At 36.5% G+C, this 20154-nt stretch overlaps 1 protein-coding gene across 1 annotated transcript; it reads right to left on the bottom strand.

The window, feature by feature from the left end:
* Positions 1-1642: 1642 nt before the first annotated feature.
* On the bottom strand, positions 1643-19753 carry fbxo38 (F-box protein 38). The gene is made up of 21 exons (XM_051127894.1): positions 19601-19753; positions 18928-19157; positions 18594-18727; positions 17086-17250; positions 16827-16991; positions 16460-16735; positions 16141-16234; positions 15924-16054; positions 15298-15468; positions 12659-12801; positions 12006-12204; positions 11193-11330; positions 10934-11101; positions 10023-10607; positions 8399-8499; positions 8211-8313; positions 7963-8129; positions 5908-6053; positions 5518-5621; positions 5130-5243; positions 1643-3078 (listed from the first exon to the last, which is right to left on the bottom strand). Exons 2-21 carry the CDS (start codon positions 19056-19058, stop codon positions 2900-2902), a joined length of 3414 nt encoding a protein of 1137 aa, XP_050983851.1. The 5' UTR covers positions 19059-19157; positions 19601-19753; the 3' UTR covers positions 1643-2899.
* Between the last annotated feature and the right edge of the window lie 401 nt (positions 19754-20154).

Genomic DNA, 20154 nt, shown 5'->3' with positions numbered 1-20154 from the left:
TTTATATCTCGCAGTTCTGAGAAAAAAAATCACAATTCTGAGAAATAAACTTGCAATTTTGAAAAATAATGTTGCAATTCTGAGAAATAAAGTCGTTATTCTGGACTTGGAAATGGAAGTTCATATCTCGCAATTCTAACTTTTTTTTCTGAATTGTGGCAAAACTCCCATTTGTGAGAAAAAAGTCTGAGATTATATCTCACAATTCTGACTTTATTTTTCAGAACAGTGACTGTTTCTCAGAATCGCAACATTATTTTTCAGAATTGTGATTTACGTCTTGCAATTCTGACTTTGTAACACAATTGTGAGTGTATCGCAATTACGAGTTTTATTGTCACATAATTTTGAGAAAAAAGTCAGATTTGCAACTTTATAACTTGCAATTGTGAGTATATCATGCAGTTCTGATGCAATTCTTATTTCTCACAATTGTGAGGTTATATCTCGCAATTCCAAGAAAAAAGTCACAATTCTAAGAAATAAACTTGCAATTCTGAAAAACATTGTTGCATACTGAGAAATAAAGTCGCAATTCTGAGAAATAAAGTCAAAATTCTGAAAAAACATGTAATTCTAAAAAAATAAAGTCACAATTCTGGGAAATAAAGTCACAATTCTGAAAAATAATGTTGCAATTCTGAAAAATAATGTCGCAATTCTGAGAAATAAAGTCACAATTGTGAGAAATAAAGTCGCAATTCTGAAAAATAATGTCACAATTCTGAGAAATAATTTTGCAATTCTGAGAAATCAAGTCACAATTCTGAAAAATGTCGCAATTCTGAGAAATAAAGTAGCAAATCTGAAAAACAAACTTGCAATTCTAAAAAATAAATTTGTCGCATATTGAGAAATAAAGTCATAATTCTGAGAAAAAGTCTGAATTGTGATTTTATTTCTCAGAATTGCAACATTATTTTTCAGAATTGAGAAAAAAGTCAGAATTGCGCGTTTGTATCACGCAATTTTGAGAAAGAAAAATCCTAACTGTGAGATAAAAAGTCGTAATAAACTTATTTTTTTTCCAGTGGCGCAAACGGCCTTTCATACACCATAGAGTTGTATCATAATGCCAATTTGCAAGCCTAGAGTTTTCATTTTAAATGTGTCAGCGTTTTGAATAAACTATAACTATAATGAATTGCTCATCTGTGTTTTTTTGAACAAATGAACTGCATGAATTATTCAGTGATTCACTATATACTAAAAGTTGTTTGGATTCTGATTGGTCATCAGTGTTTTTATCATTTCTCAGCTGAAAATTTTAGCTATTTCATATGCCACCTGTCATGTCTTCTCCTATGTGTGCAACTTTAGCAACAAAAACAGCTGCTGACACCCTCACCCCTCTTTACTGTAAATGTGCTATTTATATTTATTATATACAAATGCACAATACAAGAAAAAACAATAACAGTCAGTTTTAGTGAAATATTTATTCTTTTATATAAACATATAAAACAAATCATTTAAATACAGAATATCTGTACACAAATTTTGTACACAAGTTTCTGCAGTGCTCAGCATGAATGCAAAGATTCAATCCATCGAGTTTCTTGGCTTTTGAACATGGCAGAGTGGGTCACCCAGAAAAGCATGAAGTAGAGCAGCGACATGGTGGTTTTCATGCATTAACAGGTCCTGGACTCACAATCCTCTTCTAGCATCCGTACCATTCATAACAAACACAAGTTGGTAAACCATTCTGCACCAAGCAGGTAGTTAAGACACATTGTGTATTTTATATTATTCGCATTTGTCATTGCTAATGCAACTAAGGAACTATGTGAAGGATTAGGCAAGGATGAGGAACAAAACCATCCAGAAACATGAAATACGAACTGTTATATCTGGTATAGGTTATAATGGCACAGGGCCATTTCTGAAGATGCTGAACTATATGAAGAGAACGAGTTTGTGAGGAAAACAGCATGTGCGTCAAGTCATCTGAAGACGAATAAGGGATACGCCTGGCAACTTTATCCACTGTGCTTCTGATTTAAAACTATGTGGGTTTAACTAAAGGGAAAAGACTAAAAAAAACATTTGTGCATAAAATACTCTCAGCTTACCCTCATCCCATTTTATTTTTTTTTTTTTTAGCTCTATGAGGACCACAGGGAGGAAAACAAGCTACATTTATTCACCGATTCTGCCACGTTCCTCTCGTGGGCCACGAAACATTTAATCTCTTCACCAGATTCTGGTTAAACTGTCTTACAGCACCGTTAATAATGGAAAAATACACAAGCTGATTTCTGGAGAAAAGGTGAGAGAAAAACAAAAATAAAAGACGAATTTTTAAAACAAAAGTCTCTCAAAAGTTATGAGGTGCAAAGAAAGAAACAACACTATTGCCTGGTGCAGACACACATTGCGAAATCATGCCAATTGGCCAAAGACTCTGCCTGGGTTTGTTTAAAAAAAAAAAATTCTACTAAGAACAATATTTCTGTCTCCACCAAAAACCAAACAAGTGATTTCATATGCCACCTGTCATGGCTCTGCATGTCTTTTCCCATGTGCGCAACTGCAGCAACAAAAACAACTGCTGACACCCTCACCCCTCTTTACTGTAAATGTGCTGCCGCTCCCTGGAAGGGCTGCCATTCATCCTTCATGTAATGAACACAAGCAAAGCAGCCTGGTGACATCATTACTCTACAGTTCATTAGTCTAGAATGAACTCACAAAAAGACAATGGCTGATTGAAAGCGATCACTCTCTGTTTCAAGTCAACTCGGACATAAAGGCAACTGGAAACGTCTTGGGATTCCACGCCGAGGCTGCGTCTAAGATGCCTCTCTGTTTTTGCACAGAGGTGGTCAGAGCCTGGCAGAGAGCTGAAGAGCTCTCCGCACCCCTCTCCAGGCGCTCTGGATGAGCAGTGATTGTTCTAGATGTAGTCGTCATCCACCGGTTCGCCCCGAACGTCGCAGTAGTGGATGAAGACGACCACCACACGCTGGAAAACACCCCTACGTGTCTGGCGTCGCTCTGAGATTTCCTCACCGATGGTCTCCATGCAGATGTCGGCCGAGAGCTGTCCCTTACGCCGTGGCGCATAAATAGTGGCTGACGGAAAGGATTTTTAAAAAAAAAAACATTAAACAATCTAACCAAGCTCAAACTTATATATACACACTACCAGTCAAAAGTCTTTGAACAGGAAGATTTTTAATGTTCTTTAAAGAAGTCTCTTCTGCTCACCAAGCCTGCATTTATTTGATTCAAAGTTCAGCAAGAACAGTACAATTTTGAAATATTTTTGCTATTTAAAATAGCTGTCTTCTGTGTGAATAAATGGTAAAATGTCATTTATTCCTGCGATTTTTTGCATCATTACTAATGTCGCAAGATCCTTCAGAAATCATTCTTACATTCAGATTTTACATTTATTTTTGAGCTGAAAACAGCTGAGTAGATTTTTTTCAGGTTTCTTTGATGAGAAGAACAGCATTTATCTGAAACGGAATTTATTTTCTATAATTAGTTTATAATGTTACAAAAGCTTTATATTTTAGATGCATGCTGAAATTTGGATCTTTCTATTCATTTAAAAGAAATCCTGAAAAAAAAAAAAACTACTCATAGGGCTCTACGCTCACTTTTCTTTTTAGAAGCACAATCAAAATTTCAGGAGCACCTTCTTATTAATAATAAAAAAAAATCTGATAAAAAAATTAGTGTTCCCATTACGAGGTCATATTTGAATCAGAGTGATTTACAGGGGAATTTAGTTTTTACCTTTGTAATGGCATTTTTCTAACTTTATTAAAAGTGTCATCTTTTATGTCAAATTTTTTCAAAATTATATTTTATAAGCTTTTTAAAAAAATTTAATTAAAACAACAGAATAAGAACAAGTAGAAATAGAATAGGTTACCAATCAAATGAAATCAGTATTAACAAAATTAATTTGTATCACAGAAGTGGCACAGAAGAACACAAAAGTGGCTTGTAGGTGTATTTTCATGTTTAATGAGGCTCAGAGGTGGCATGAGTGTAATCAAATACATAAATTCATGTTGAGATTGATGTTTTAAATATAAACTTTTGAATATAGAAATATTAAATGATATAAATAACTGAAAGGATGCTTTAAAAATGAAACGAAAACTGCCAGTAGGTGGCGGCAAGTCACTGATTTAATTATTAAATCATTCATTCATTTGATTCGGTCGAACAGCTGATACATTCAGGAATAAATCAAGTGACTGTCTTTATCAATGGGAAATTGATTGAAATTGAAATTGAATAATTCATAAATAAAACAAAAAGAAGATGTGCAGCGGCTCAGTTGTGACTTGTTTCAAACTATTTTTGATGACAAAACAGAGCAAAATCAGGCAATAGTGTTATAGTCAGAAAATTCAATTCAAAGTCACTTAATATTAACTTCTTGTTTATTTAACTGTTGTGATAAATCAGTATCTTATTTACAAATTCCGTTAAAAATCATTAAAAGCTGTCACTCATCTTAGTTCATCACGATCTCACAAAGTTTCACTATAATCAACAAAGCTCTCTACACTGCACAGTGAATCTCTTATTTACACTCTCTCTACACTTTGTTTATGAAAGGATTCATGAGATATGCCTGTGACACATTACTCAACGTTGCAAAAACACGAAACCTTTGAAGCTCCCCTCAGCCCAAACACGAATATGCTGATCGGGTCAGTTGGACTGGTGCTCCTAAATATATATTCAGAGTCGCACGCAGTAGTTTCTTGAACAGCAAATAAGAATATTAGAATGATTTCTGAAAGGTCATATGACAATAAAGACTGGAGTAATGTTGCAAAATAATTTTGCTTTGAAATCACAGGAATAAATTACACTTTAAAATTCAAATAGAAAATTCTTATTTTAAATAGTAAAAATATTTCAGAATTTGACGTTTTTTGCTGTACTTTGGATCAAATAAATGCAGGCTTGGTGAGCAGAAGAAACTTGTTTAAAAAACAAAACAAAAAAAACATTAAAAATCTTTCTGTTCAAAAACTTTTGACAAGTAGTGTAACTGTGCTATAGTTATAGTGAATCTGTATTTGAATCAATGTATTGTGATGAAAATGAACACCTCAACTTCATTATTTCATGATGGACAGTGTGTTACTTACTACTTTCATCATCCTCAAAGTCGTATCGGGCGTAACTGTTGGGCTCTGCCGTCCGTAACGAGCGAAGCCATGGGAAATCTGTGATCATCGAATACGGTGCCCCATCTACTACTCCTAAAGCACAGGGAGTGTGGGAAAGATTGAATGCCATTACTTTTTTATTTCTTTAAAACTGAAAGGGATTGTATAAACATTTACTAGCAGATTCATCATTATGAGAGTCTGCAATGTTTTCTCATCCATTAGGATGATTAACTTTGTAAGGGATTTGGGAAATATACTGTAAATTTCTCTCTCCTCTCTCTCACACATACTATAACTGTGTTTCCAGAGGAAATGAGGGGAACTTGGAGCTAGTCTCGAAGGACCCTGATCTGTTTCCTCTCACCCTCTAAAGTGTAGATGTCTCGGCCCCAGGGATAGCTGGGATACTTCTTTACATCCTCTTCCGTCCGTGTGGCCTCCGGAAAGAATTCATACTTGATGAGTTCTCTTGTGAAAGGATAAAAACACAGCTTGTGAGTCTTTGGGTCTACACCATGAAAAGAAAATAGTGCCATCTGGTGGACAAAGCAGGAATCAGATGAGCCATTTGGAAAGCAGGCATAATTTTGAAGAATCAAAATGTAATGAAACATTACAGCACTGTAAAGATGATAAACACTAAAACGCTAAACAAAGCTTTTATTCTTGGTCTATATCAGAATCGGTTACAATGGAAATATTCTTATTACTGATGCAAGTCTTGGTACTGTACTATGGGTCATAGACCACTTACTGGCTAATATTGGCAATGGTGTCCATCCAGCTACGTACGCGCACCTTGTTCCTGACATTGGGTGGGTTGCTGAACTCATGGATAATAGCAATGTGGTATGGATATGGGCCGCTGAAGAGCTTTTTCTCTAGGGCCAGAGAATCAATCTGGATGTTGAAAAGAACATAATTGTAACATCAAGCTTAAAAATACCTCAAAAACAAAGCTGCAATGTAACTGTTTATAAACCCAAACTCTCTGTATACAGTTGAGGTCAAAAGTTTACATACCCCCTGCAGAATCTACAAAATGTTGATTATTTTACCAAAAAAAAGAAGGTTCATACAAAATGCATGTTATTTTTTATTTAGTACCGACCTAAATAAGATATTTCACGTAAAAGATGTTTACACACAGTCCACAAAAGACAATAGTTGAATTTATAAAAATGACCGTGTTTAAGTTTACATACGCTTGATTCATAATACTGTGTTGTTACATGAATGATCCACAGCTGTGTTTTTTTGTTTTGTGATAGTTGTTCACGAGTCCCTTGTTCTTCAGAAAAATCCTTCCTTTTTGGTTTTTCAGCATTTTTGTGTATTGGAACCCTTTCCAACAATGACTATATGATTTTGAGATCCATCTTTTCACACTGAGGGACTCATATGCAACTATTACAGAAGGTTCAAACACTCACTGATGCTCCAGAAGGAAAAACTATGCATTAAGAGACAGGGTTGTAAACTTTTGAACACTTGGCCTAAATATATTTTTTCCTTTAGCACTTTCTCTCAGAAGCTACAGAAAATACTTTCATGTTTCCTAGAAGACAAAATAAGTTACATTTTCCCTGATCTTCAAATTCAAAAGTTTTCAGCCCCCCGGCTCTTGTGTTTCCTTCTAAAGCATCTGTGAGCGTTTGAACCTTTTGTAATAGCTGCATAGTCAACTGAGTCCCTCAGTTGTCAGTGTGAAAAGATAGATCTCAAAATCATACAGTTATCGTTGGAAAGGGTCCAAATACAAAACATGATGAAACGTGATGAAAAACCAAAAAAATTGTGGGACGTGAAAGATTTTTCTAAAGAACAGCAGGCAGTTTAACAGTCCAGGACAAGCAAGGGACTCATTAACAACTATCACCAAACAAACAAACAAAAAACAGCTGTAGATCATTTAGGTAATAACACGGTATTTAGAAACAAGTGTATGTAAATTTTGAATGGGGTCATTTTTATAAATTCAACTATTTTCTCTTGTGGACTATATGTAAATATCTTTTATGTGAAATATCTTATTCAGGTCAGTACTAAATAAAAAATAACATGAATTTTGTATGATCCCTCTTATTTTGGTAAAAATTTACATTTTGCAGATTCTGTAAACTTTTGACCTCAACTGTAAATTTGCTGGGAAATAGTTGCACATAATGCACATGATATTTTTTCTTTGCACACAAAAAGTATCCTTGTAGCTACATAACATTATGGTTGAACCACTGATGTCACATGGACTATTTTAACAATGTCCTTACTACCTTTCTGGGCCTTGAACATGTCAGTTGCGTTGCTGTCTATGCAGGGTCAGAAAGCTCTTGGATTTCATCAAAAATATCTTAATTTGTATTCTGAAGATGAACGAAGGTCTTACGGTTTTGTAACGACATATGGGGGGGTTTCTAATGAGTTTTCATTTTTTGGTTAATTATCCCTTTAAGTTAGCAAAGCATTAAAATGTATGCACATGAATAATGAACATAAAATGCTCTTAAAATGCAAAAAACTGTCAGCAAACTTTCTCAGACTGGCCCTGGGCCATTCTTGCTGCTGTCTACTTACTGTTGAGCCCTGTTTTAATTATAAATCTGGGGAAGAAAAGCTACATTCCTACTGAGATGCATTTCTATACTTTCTTGAATGTTGCACTTATGCAATCAATAGTAATACTGTATACTCACGCAACAGCAACGTTTCATCAGATGTGACAATAGTAAGTCTTACGTCAACACAATGTTCAAAAACCCTTTGATGTTGCTGCCATGGCAACCTCACTCTACTAAAGAAAAACACTGACCTGCTGCATAGGCCTCATGTAGATTATGCGGTTTCTTTCCGGCGGCATCCGTAAGATCTGGTCGAGCACCTGCTCCATGTCCAACTTTTTACATTGTGCGTAATCAAAGCGGTTTACTATGGGGGCACTTTCTACCACCAAGTGTTTCAGCACCCTACAGCGTGTCGCTTGGGATGAAAGAATCGAATGACGCATTAGGATCTGATATAGTTTGGTTCCTATGTCAATATGTTCTGCTGTGAACTCACCATGGACAAACATCATTTTGGGGCACTCTTTAAGGACCAGGTCTGTGATGCCACAGTTTGTAAGTGTGATTCCCACCAGGTTTTTAGATTTAAGGCTGAGCACCTGCATAATGTGAAAAATATTTGTGTTTTGTAAGAAAGTGGATGATAGAAACATTAAGTTGAGTGAAACAAGAAAATGAACCCACCTGCACATGGTCGTCTTCAGTCACAGGGTCACTGGTGCTGGTGGACTTGTCTGCCATGCGTTTCCTCTTCACCGCAACCCGAGGCTTCGCTTTAGGTAGTTCTGGATATACCAAGAAGTGAAGTGAAATGAAATGGAAGTCTTACTGATGGTCAAATGTATTTCTATTAACTGTCTGCGATTCAAAAGTTTGGGTTCAGTAAGATTTCTAAGGTTTTTTAAAGAATTCTCTTCATACTCATCAAGGGTGCATTTACTTGATCAAAAATACAGAAAAGGTTTTATATTCTGAAATATTATTACAGTTTTAAATAATGGTTTTCTGTTTTAATATATTTTAAAATATAATTTATTCCTGTGATGCAAAGCTGAATTTTCATCAGCCATTACTCCAGTCTTCAGTGTCACACGATCCTTCAGAAATCATTCTAACATGCTGATTTATTACTTTTATCATCAGTGATGGAAACAGTTGTGTTGCTTCATACTTTTTTTGCAACCTGTGGTTCTTTGATGAATAAAAAGTTAAAAAGAACAGCATTTATTCAAGATATAAATCTTTTTTTTTTTTAACAATTTAAGTGTTTGCTATTTTTTTGTAATGTATGAAGTTTTTGGGATGTTTTTTGTTGGCGCGGCAACACATTTATATATGTGTATTTGTTTGTTTTAAATTATGTTTTGTTCGAAATAAAATGAAATTAAAAAGTTTCACATGACTTCTAAATCATGTGTCACTGAAGAATGGAGTAATGATGCTAAAAATTCAGCTTTGCATCACAGGGATGAATTACATTTTAAAATATATTCACATAGAAAACAGTTATTTTACACTGAAATAATATTTCACAGTAATGTTTTTTGGGGATTTTTGATGGCAGTGTATATGAATAAACAGTTATTTTATATTGTATACTACCGTTTGAACATTATAGCAATTATAGCAATATTCAATATGTTACACAATGACCTTATACTTAATGCTAAAAAGTATGAAAGATCCCGGAAATAAATTCATTTACACTTAAGAGTATATTTGTAGCAATAGCCAAAAATACATTGTATGGGTCAAAATTATCAATTTTTCTTTTATGCCAAAAATCACTAGATTATTAAGTAAACATCATGTTTCATGAAGATATTTTGTAAACTTCCTACCATAAATATATCAAAACTTAATTTTTGATTAGTAATATGCATTGCTAAGAACTTGATTTGGACAACTTTAAAGGCGATTTTCTCAATATTTGGATTTTTTTGCACCCTCAGATTCTAGATTTTCAAATAGTTGTATAGATATATAAATCTACATTTCAAAAAATGGACCCTTATGAATTTTTTTGTGGTCAAGGGTCACAATTTCCTACATGCGCTATTCTTCTCAGCACTGTAGGTTCACTAGGCCTTAAAACGAGGGTTGCACTTTATCTAAATGTCATGAACACAAAGAAATATACAGCAATAAAACTGCCAATATAGAGCAGTGGAGTAATCCAGACCCCCATCATTCTTCCATCTGCTTTTATGCTATGCACAAACGACACACCACGAGGGTGATCCTTTGCCCAACTGTGCCTTTTTTCCATTGCGTCCCGCAATGTGAGGAACCTCTGCTCTCGTCTTACCTGACTCACACACCAGGGGCACAGAGGAAAGTTTGCTGCGGGCACGAGTGACCGGTCTCCTGGGAAACTCGTCTGTAGGGCTTCTTTGTGTTGATCCTTGCTGGTGGCCTGCAGTCCTGTTATTATGACCCTCAGATGAGTTCTGAGTCCTGGGTGGAGCGTTGGAGTTCCTGTCCTCCATCTCATCTGCTCCTGCTCTCTGCTCTGGGCTGTGACGTTCTGCTCTATGGTTGTCGCCCCCTGCTGGCAGGCCGTGGCCACCACGAGTCCTGTTTTCAGAGCCGGGACGAGACCTGCTGCACGTGCAGCGAGTCCTCACCATGTCATCCTCCCCTCTACCTGCCCCACCCTGGTCGTCCTGATTGGCTGAGTCCTCCCTCCAGCGGATAGAGCAAACACAGCTGCCGGCAGCATAGCCTGAAGCAGACCCAGGTCCACTGTTTCTGTCTCTGGCCCCACGCTCAGCCGTCTCAGTGGCCGCTTTCATGTCAGCCTTGATCTGCTCGCTGGTCACCTGACAGCCTTTCTCACAGCTGAACTCCTGAGGTTGTGGACCACGTCTACGCAGCGGAGTTTTTCCTTTACCTGTCGGAATACAGCACAACAATCGTATTAGCAGAAGCCAGGAATCAAGTTTGCTCTCTTTCAGTAGTGTTAGTGTAGTCAAAAGTATAATATTTCTGAATTTATGGTCATTTAAGTCAAATGTACAAATGAAACGTATGAATTAAAATGATAAAGTCTTAACAGTAATGTATATTGACCAAAAATATGACATCATTTAATGCAATGACATTCAAAGTCTGGGGTCAGTAAGATTTTAGAAATTAATACTATTTAGCGACAGGGCGCATTTTGCACTATGAACTGATGCAGTGGTGATTTTATGATTTATTTTAAATGTGAACTACCATGTGGAGCCACAGCTGTACTGTTCTTCCCCTGGGATTCTGTCTCAGGGTACTGGCCTTGAGAGCGGGCAGCAGCTGGCGTCCTGATTGGACAGTACTCATCCTCACTGTCTGAGTCTGACACCACCACGGACTGCTTCTTCACTGACGTTTGAACTCCACTAGGTCCTGATTTAAATCATGAAAGTAAAAGCAATTTTAACAACTAATTGTCAAATGCATGCACTCTGTTTGCATTATTTGCTAGGTTTCTCCAGACCTGCTTGCTCTTCATCTTGTTCAGGTGAAGGATTACTAGTCTGGCTGGAACCCTGGGTCTCTTCCTCTGGATTGGAGGCCACAAGAACTGGCTCAGGCTCCATGTTGTCTGCCACCATGCCCTCAACATCGGGAATCTCTGATTGAAGTCAAGAAGAAAAGTGGATTAAAAGCTTTTTAGCAACCAAACAATCATCAAACAACAGATGTACACAACTGTTCAAAGGTATGCGGTCAGTAAGATTTTGGTAAAGCAGTCTCGTGTACACCAAGGCTGCATTGATTTGATCAAAATGCTGTAAAAACAACAATACTGTGAAATAGTATTACATTTACAACCGTTTTATATTTGAAAATATGTTATAATGCCATTTAATTCCTTTGATGGCAAAGCTGAATTTTCAGCATCATGACTCCAGTCTTCAGTGTCACACAAACCTTCAGAAATCTAATGCACTAATTTGGTGCTCAAGAAACATTTCTAATTATTAAAATAAAAAACAGTGCTGCTTAATATTTTTGTGAAAATCATTAACTTTTTTTAATGAATAGAAAGTTTGAAGAGTATGAAAGCCCATTTCTGCCACTGAATAAAAAAATAAAAATGGTAATTGAGTTTTTTCATGCAGTTCTGAAAAAAAACTTCTATAAATTACTTAAAAAAAAAAAAAAAAATCATTTTAAATATACATGTCTTTACCGTCACTTTAATTTAATGCATCCTTCCTGAATAAAAGTATTAATTTCTTAAAAACAAACAAACAAACAAAAACTTTCTGACACTAAACTTTTGAAATGTAATGTATATGCGTACCCTCTGGGCCACGATGGTGTTGCTGAGGCACATCTTCGACCCGGTCATCGTTGTTATTTGGTGGAATGTTTGCGTCATTATTGTTCTGGTGATTGTTGTTGTTATTGTTGTCATTATCATTGTTGGAATTCTGATTGCTGACCAGGGCAGATGAAACTCCGATACCCGTGCCTGCACTGAGTCCCACACGGGCACAGCCCTGCGGTAAACAAATAACTAATAATTACCATGCCTCACAACGTTTCATCTTCTATAGTCTATATTATATATCTGTAATTTCTTTACTGTTCAAAAGTACACATATTCTGATTACTATACATATTGTGATAAGGTTTATGTCAGAGGAAAGACCATGAACTGTCTGTTTATCACAAATAGTTAAGAAGTGATATTGTCAAGGTCAGGGATGGGCAACTTCAGTCCTGGAGGGCAACTGTCCTGCAGAGTTTAGCTCCAACCCCAATTAAACAAACCTGAATAAGCTAATCAATGTCTTCAAGGTCACTAGCAAGGCACAGGCAGCTGAGTTTGATTAAGTTTGAAGCTAAACTCTGTAGGGCAGTGGCCCTCCAAGACCAAATTTGCCCATCCCTGGTCTAGGTACTGAATGAATATTGACTAGTCGACTATGTTTTAATGGGTTGACAGCCCACCTTGGGAGGTTCACGAAACATCTGGTCCAGAGAGATGAATTCCAGGCTGGGAAGCATCTCAATGAACTGACTGAACGACTCCAGCTTGATAGCATGACAGCGCACCAGAGTGAGATCCACCAATCGACTCCAACGTGAGTGGTCTTTAACAAAGAGCAGCTTATTAGTCAGATTTAAAAACTGATACTAAAATACACATTTAAAGCAGAAGTCCACTTTCAACAAAAAAAAATGTACTAGTGTTGTCAAAAGACCCGGTACTTCGGTACCAAGTAGGTACAAAAAAAATGTAAATGTTACGGCACCAGGTTTTCTTAGGTACCAGTGGTACCGAGCACCTGGTCAACCCGGTTCTTGCTGCGCTATCCGAAAGGTGCACACTGCGCAGTTGCATCTTCTTCATAAAAGCACAGAGACACGGCGACCGGCGGCTGATGCGGCGGCTGATGCGGCGGCTCTGAATCCGCTTGTTGAAAAGAAAGGAGCAAAGAGCCACGTGTGGAAATATTTTGTATTTGCGGCTGATGACAAGGACAACATCATAGATCATCAGAAACCCATCTGCAAACGGTGTAATTAAGTTTTCTCTCAAAAGGAGGAAATACATCGAACTTAATAAAACACCTCAAAGACAGACACCCAGATTTAATTAAAGAGTTCAAGCAGGTAAGTTTTATTTTATTTAGAGCTTTTGTTATAAAAATTATACCCTAAATAAACATTGCCATTTGCTTAGTTAATTGTTAGCGTAAGTACAAATGTATGGTTAATGTTTATGTCCCTAAAATCAGTCCATCAGAAAAGCAGTTCTAGGCTATTAAATATAGTTTGCGCAGTTTGACTAAATAAAAGTAGAGTCAAATACAGTCTTGTATAGTTTGGTAAAAGATACCGTTCATTAATATGACTTAATATATTATCTAACATCAAGTTACAGTGAGTGAACATTAATTAATGTGTGTGAGTGTCACTTTATACAAACACTTGATCGTTCATGTTTGTTCATTGTGCGTTAAATAATGTCAACAGATACAACTTTTAATTAAAAAAAAAAAAAAAAAGATGAATACATTTTGAAATTAAGAAGATTAATTGCTTTGTAACACGTTAAATCATGTTAAATGGAATCTTTTTGTAAAGTGTTTTTAATACTACAGTTTCCATCTGTGTAACATTAATATAAGTAATCTTATCTAAATTATAAAAGTGGTTTGTTATTTACTGAAAAGTTATATTATATATAAAGTTCCATTTAGCTTGTGTCAATGTAATGTTGCATTTGGTCAGACTCAGCCCATTGTTTTGCTGAAGTATATTATATTTTCCTTTTACAGCTGCAGGCTGAAAAAGACCACGAACCACCAAAGCAAGCTCCTAAGCAGACAACGGTTCCAGATGCTTTTCAGCAGCAGAAGTAGTACGACAAAAACTCACCTGAGGCAAGAAAACTGAACCGAGCTGTTGCTTCACATGTATGGATCAAGTGCCAGTTTATACAGTGAAAAATGTGGATTCCAGCAAATGCTTCATCGCCTCAACCCAAAATACCAGCTTCCAAGCCGAAACTTTGTTTTAGTTTGTTTTGATTGGTACCAAAATTGGTACTGAGAACCGTGGATTTTCACTGGTACTGGTACCGAATACTGAAATTTTTGTACCATGACAACACTAAAATGTACAGATAACATACTCACCCCCTTGTCATCCAAGATGTTCATGTCTTTCTTTCTTCAGTCAAAAGAAATTATGTTTTTTGAGGAAAACATTTCAGCATTTTTCTCCATATAATGGAGTGCTATGGTGCCCCGAGTTTGAACTTCCAAAATGCAGTTTAAATGCGGCTTCAAATGTTCCCAAATGTGGTTGTAAACGATCCAACTGAGAAAGAAGGGTCTTATCTAGTGAAACGATAGGTTATTTTCCTAAAAATAATACAATTTATATACTTTTTAATGTCAAACGCTCATCTTGTCTTACTCTGCCTGAACTTCCCGGTTCATGACAGTTAGGGTATGTCGAAAAACTCACTTCTCTTGTTCTCCCTCAACTTCAAAAACGTCCTATATTGCTGTTCTACCTTTTTTGTGTTTAATCTTCTTTGCATGTTCACTTTGCAAAGACTGGGTTGGTACTTCTGCAGCAACGTAGGATGATTTTGAGATTATTTTTGAAGTTGAAGCAGATCAACACAAGATGAGCGTTTGAGATTAAAAATTATTTAATTAGTATTTTTTTTAATGAAAATAACCAATCGTTTCACTAGATAAGACCCTTCTTCCTCGGCTGGGATCGTTTACAAGTGCATTTAGGATCGTTTGAAGCTGCATTTAAACTGCATTTTGGAAGTTCAAACTCGGGGCACCATAGCAGTCCACTATATTGAGAAAAATCCTGACATGTTTTCCTCGAAAAACAATTTCTTTACGACTGAAGAAAGAAAGACATGAACAACTCGGATGACAAGGGGGTGAGTACATTATCTGTGAATTTTTGTTTTGGAAGTGGACTTTTCCTTTAATAAACTTTTGAGGATCTTCCAGATAATGCTGATAGAAATGGTATATTAAAAAAACAATTAAAAATCTGAGTACCATAATGAAGTCAGGAAACACATAGATAAATAATGATAGATCCATTACCTGTGATCCAGTTGTGTGGATTGTGAAGATGTGGACAGTTATAAATAACTAGATACTTGATGGAGGTAAACACCTCATTAACAGCCTTCATTCCGATGTCCGTGATGATTCCTGGATTCTCAATCACGTCAGCAAGACCGTATTTGACTAACTCAGCATGGCTCATGTTACCTGTGTGAAAAGGTTTATTGCAGGTAAATGAAGGGTTAGTTCACCCAAAAATCAAAATTCTGTCATCATTTACTGACCTTAATGTTGTTCCAAACCCATAAAAATGTTATTAATCTTCAAAACACAAATTAAGACATACAACATATCTGTTTCTCCATTAAAAGTCTATTCAAGCAAAACCTTGCCTCTTTAATCCATAAGAATTAGTTTTATCCAAGTCTTCCTAATAGACGTAAACAAACACACACATTAAATATGGTAAATGCATGCTCAAATGTGTGTGCTTGACACGCACATAATTTTATGATGTCTTCATGAACTATCTAACACTTGAAGGTTTTGGAGGAACAGAAATCTCTCAGGCTTCATTAGAAAAAGTTTTGAAGATAAACAAAAGGTTTGGAACGAGTTGAGGGTGAGTAATTAATTAGAGACGTTTTATAACATTGACTTACATTGCAACAGAAATTCATCAACATATCCAAGGTGCAAAGTCTCAAACTGGGGGAACTCCAGTTCAGCCATTTTCAGTGCGGAGAACACCCCATCTTTGGTTAAGGAAGGCTGGATTCGAACTTCATGCAACCTAGACAATCAAAATAGATTTTGTCAACAACTCTAATTCTATAGAGGAATCAGTGATACTTTAACATGGTTTTTACATAGATTTACCTGCGAGCAGCAGTAATGATGAGGTAGCCCAGATCCACTTCAAGTGCATTTTTACAGGCACCAAATACAATTGTGTGCAAATTACGAAACCCTCCTACAAGAGATGTACTTTAGCCAATATGCCACAGACCTGGACTTTCTTTCTGCACAATGCATAATTCTTTACTGCTCAAAATATGTAGACAAAACAATAGTGGTATTTCATACGATGAAAAATAGGTATAGCAAGGACAACTTTAAAAAGTTTTGACTGTGTTTTAAAATACTATAATATATCGCTCAGCAGTTTTAGTAGGAGCTGACAAAATGTTCATCTTACCTGACCTCCAGCTATCCTCCACAACATGCTGAATCAGTCCCCCTAAAAAGGGCACCCTCACAAGCTCCAGCTGCTCTAGGTTGCGAGCAGAGGCCAGACCGGTGACGAGAGGCACATACTTCAGAGAATTAGTGGGACCGGCGCAGTTCCTCATTACGAACGTACGCAAATTCACACAGAGAAAGTCTTTGAAGGGCTGAGGCTTAGTGAGGCGCACCCATTTCAAGTACAGATGCCTGAGCATGGACAGACAGGGGATCTCTGGCACATTGACACCTTTAGGAAAGACAGCAGAAAGGTTTGTGACAAGATGACCAAGATGATATTAAAAATGGTTTGCAGTGGAAGCAGTAAAAAAAAAACTCACCGACTAGATGGAGGGTCTGGATTTTAGCTGCAGCTGGAATAGTGAGTTTGTTCTCTGAGGGAATAGGAAAGGCTCCGTTTCGGTTCCTGAACTTCCCTAGAATGTGAACCTGAGGCATGTAGTTCCATATCGCCTCCACCAGCTCCAAATGTGATGTCTCCACCCTGTAAGTGCAGAAAACCAAAAGTAGTTGAAAACAAATTGACAAACATTTCTATAAACTGAAACAAAAAAAAATCTCATATACATCATAGACTCACTATAAGGTTGGGACAGGCCTGTAGAGCCTCCAGAACACCAGGAATACTGAAGGCCTCATAACCTCTGACCCTTCTTCTCTCTAGGTAACGTGGATGAAGCCCATACAGCTGCTCCAAATCAGGCATCTTCTTCATTAGCATGAGGAAACTGGAGTCTGTGAAACCTGAGTTACACACATCAATTCAAACAACTGAATTAAGGACAAAAATGGACATTTCATAATGAGTCACATTTCATAATATGTGTTTTAAGTGTTGTAAGGCTTTAGGAATGGTATTCTTGGCTTCACCCATTTTTCAGGAAAGGTTTACATACACTACCAGTCAAAAGGTTTTGAACAGTAAGATTTGTAATGTTTTTGAAGAAGTCTCTTCTGCTCACCAAGCCTGAATTTATTTGATCCAAAGTACAGCAAAACAGTACAATTTTTTTTTACTATTTAAAATAACTGTTTCTGTTTAAATATAATTTAAAATGTAATTTATTCCTGATTTCGAAGCTGAATTTTTAGCATCATTACTCCATTCTCATCATCCTTCAGAAATCATTATAATATTCTGATTTGCTGCTCAAAAACATTTATTATTATTATTATTATTATTATTATGTTGAAAACAGCTAAGTAACATTTTTTAGGTTTCTTTGATGAATAGAAAGTTCAGAGGAACAGCATTTATCAGAAATAAAATCTTTTGTAACATTCTAAATGTCTTTATCATCACTTTTGATCAATTTAAAGCATCCTTGCTAAATAAAAGTATTAATTTCTATAATTTCTTTTCAAATAAAATAAATTATTGTGATGTTTGAGTATATCTTGTTTGTCATCATTAAATTATTATTAAACCGGTAATATACACTTACTACCAATCTTGGGGTCAGGTTTTTTTAATGAAATTAATAATTTTATTTAGCAATGATGCATTAAATTGATCAAAAGTGACAGTAAAGACATAATGTAACAAAAAATTATTTCAAATAAATGTTCTTCTTTTTAACTTTCTATTCATCAAAGATTCCAGGAAACAAAAAGTATCACAGTTTCCACAACAATACTAAGCAGCACAACTGTTTTCTACACTAATAATAAAGGGAAATGTTTCTTGATCAGCATATTAGAATGATTTCTAGTCTTTTGACACTACATACTGTTGTGATGATGTTGAAAATTCAGCTTCACAGAAAATTCTGTGCCACTGGACACACTGCATTCTATTTCTAAACATAAACCATTATCAACCACTAGATTTAAGCATGGTAAAAAGTATTACATGTAACAGAGTACTAGGTAATAAATCATAAATAGATGATTTATTACACAAATACGCAGGTTTGAGGGATGTAAAAACTTTATAATCTGGCAGAAAGCTGTTGAGCTTTTGTGCAGAACCAAGAAAGTGTTTTACTATGTCAAGTTCATTCATGCCTACTGACTACACATTTATTCCAGGTTTAGATATAAGCAGATGTCAGTCCTGAAATTTGAGCATAAAGAGTGTCGTCTACCTGAGGGCATGTACTCCCACCACCGGCTGGCACAAAGGTCCACAACCTTCACCACCCGCAAGTACAGAGTCACCGCCTCCCGCAGTTTCCGTGACAGGCACTCCATACACATTATGTCCTGCATGGGTAAGTATCTGTGGAGAAAGGGACTTATAAAACATTGCAATTTGAGTACCCTATGACAGCTCTATGAAAAATCTCTGGAACTGAGAACAGAATCGCAGGGATCTTAGTGACCCTAACGAAGATAAATCGCTAGGATAATGAATTGTTGATTACAGCATTGGTAATACATCTGCTAACTAGTGGTGGGATGTCAGAGTGCTGTACTGACCGGAATATGTGGCAGAGCACCTCATGTGAGAGCTCGTTGATATAGTCTTTAGGTTCCTCATGTCCAAGAGAGCTAAATGCTCCTCCACCCAAACTATGAGTCCTGGTGACCTTGCGCCGTGGGCCCATCATGTCCAGGGCAGTGAGAGTTCCACTAAGGGAAGGTAATAAACTCACTCCCTCTGTCCTGATCCTCTTGTTTGGGCATCAACACACAATCATCACTCACTCCTTTGTAAAGAAGAAAAACATCAATTACGCACTTATGAGACAAAGAAATACCATGTAAATCCATCTGTCATAATCCAAAATTACAATTTTCACAGCTGTCAAAACCACAAAACTAAACAACAGCTCAATGAGGTAAAACTAAATTAAGACTCTCTAAACACATCAAGACAATGGACATTCTGGCTGTAGCGCTCACAGCAGGCTAGTAGGATCTATGTTATGATTTTAACAGTAGTGGTAACGTTAGGAGAGAGGTATCATGGCTCAAATGAAGAAGAGCTGAGCCGTTTCGTGATCAGCGGCATGTGAGGAGATGACGACGATGATGATAATGATGCTGCTGTTTCAAGTTGTTATGATCACTAGCTCTAGCTAGCAATCAGCTGTTAGCAACCTCACCACTGTTTTATAAAGATATAGACGTAACAGTGATGTAACAAGACCTTTAAGACGAAGCGTTCAGGTGAAATTGGTCCATTTATGTTCTCTGGTTATCAGTCGAGCTCATAAGTGCGATTTATGGTTAGTTTGAAGGTGAGCAGCGGCAGCTGTCTGTCTGAATCCGCGTTTAGAAGCGACGTGAAGCCAGCGTTGGCTTTCCCGACACAAACAGGAAGTTCAGTATTATCATTTTTTACAAAATAAAAGACGCGAATAACCGGATTCTAAATTCTAAAAAAAAATCTCTTGAAATTAACCACAGACGGTTCTCTAGCCATTTTTGGTTTTAAATACTTAGTATATTTAATAAGTGTTTCCTGATTGTAAATAAGCAGGAAGCACTACGTTTCTACACTGGAGATATTGATATCGGATGTCTAAGCTACAGACATGCTACCCCAGTGTGACAGTATGTGATCATTTAATATCCACATTTGTGCTGTCAGCTTAAAAAAGTGCTAGTAGTAAGCACTAATAGTTAAGGCTATTAGAGAGATTTTATTCATTTTTCTACACAGATGATAACAAAAATGTTTACTTCACTTGAAGAGTACAC

The sequence above is a fragment of the Labeo rohita genome, chromosome 14, assembly GCF_022985175.1.
Source record: "Labeo rohita strain BAU-BD-2019 chromosome 14, IGBB_LRoh.1.0, whole genome shotgun sequence".
In the NCBI taxonomy this organism is placed as follows: domain Eukaryota; kingdom Metazoa; phylum Chordata; class Actinopteri; order Cypriniformes; family Cyprinidae; genus Labeo; species Labeo rohita.
Note: the sequence above shows the minus strand (reverse complement) of the source record. Positions and strands in the feature narration are given on the sequence as shown.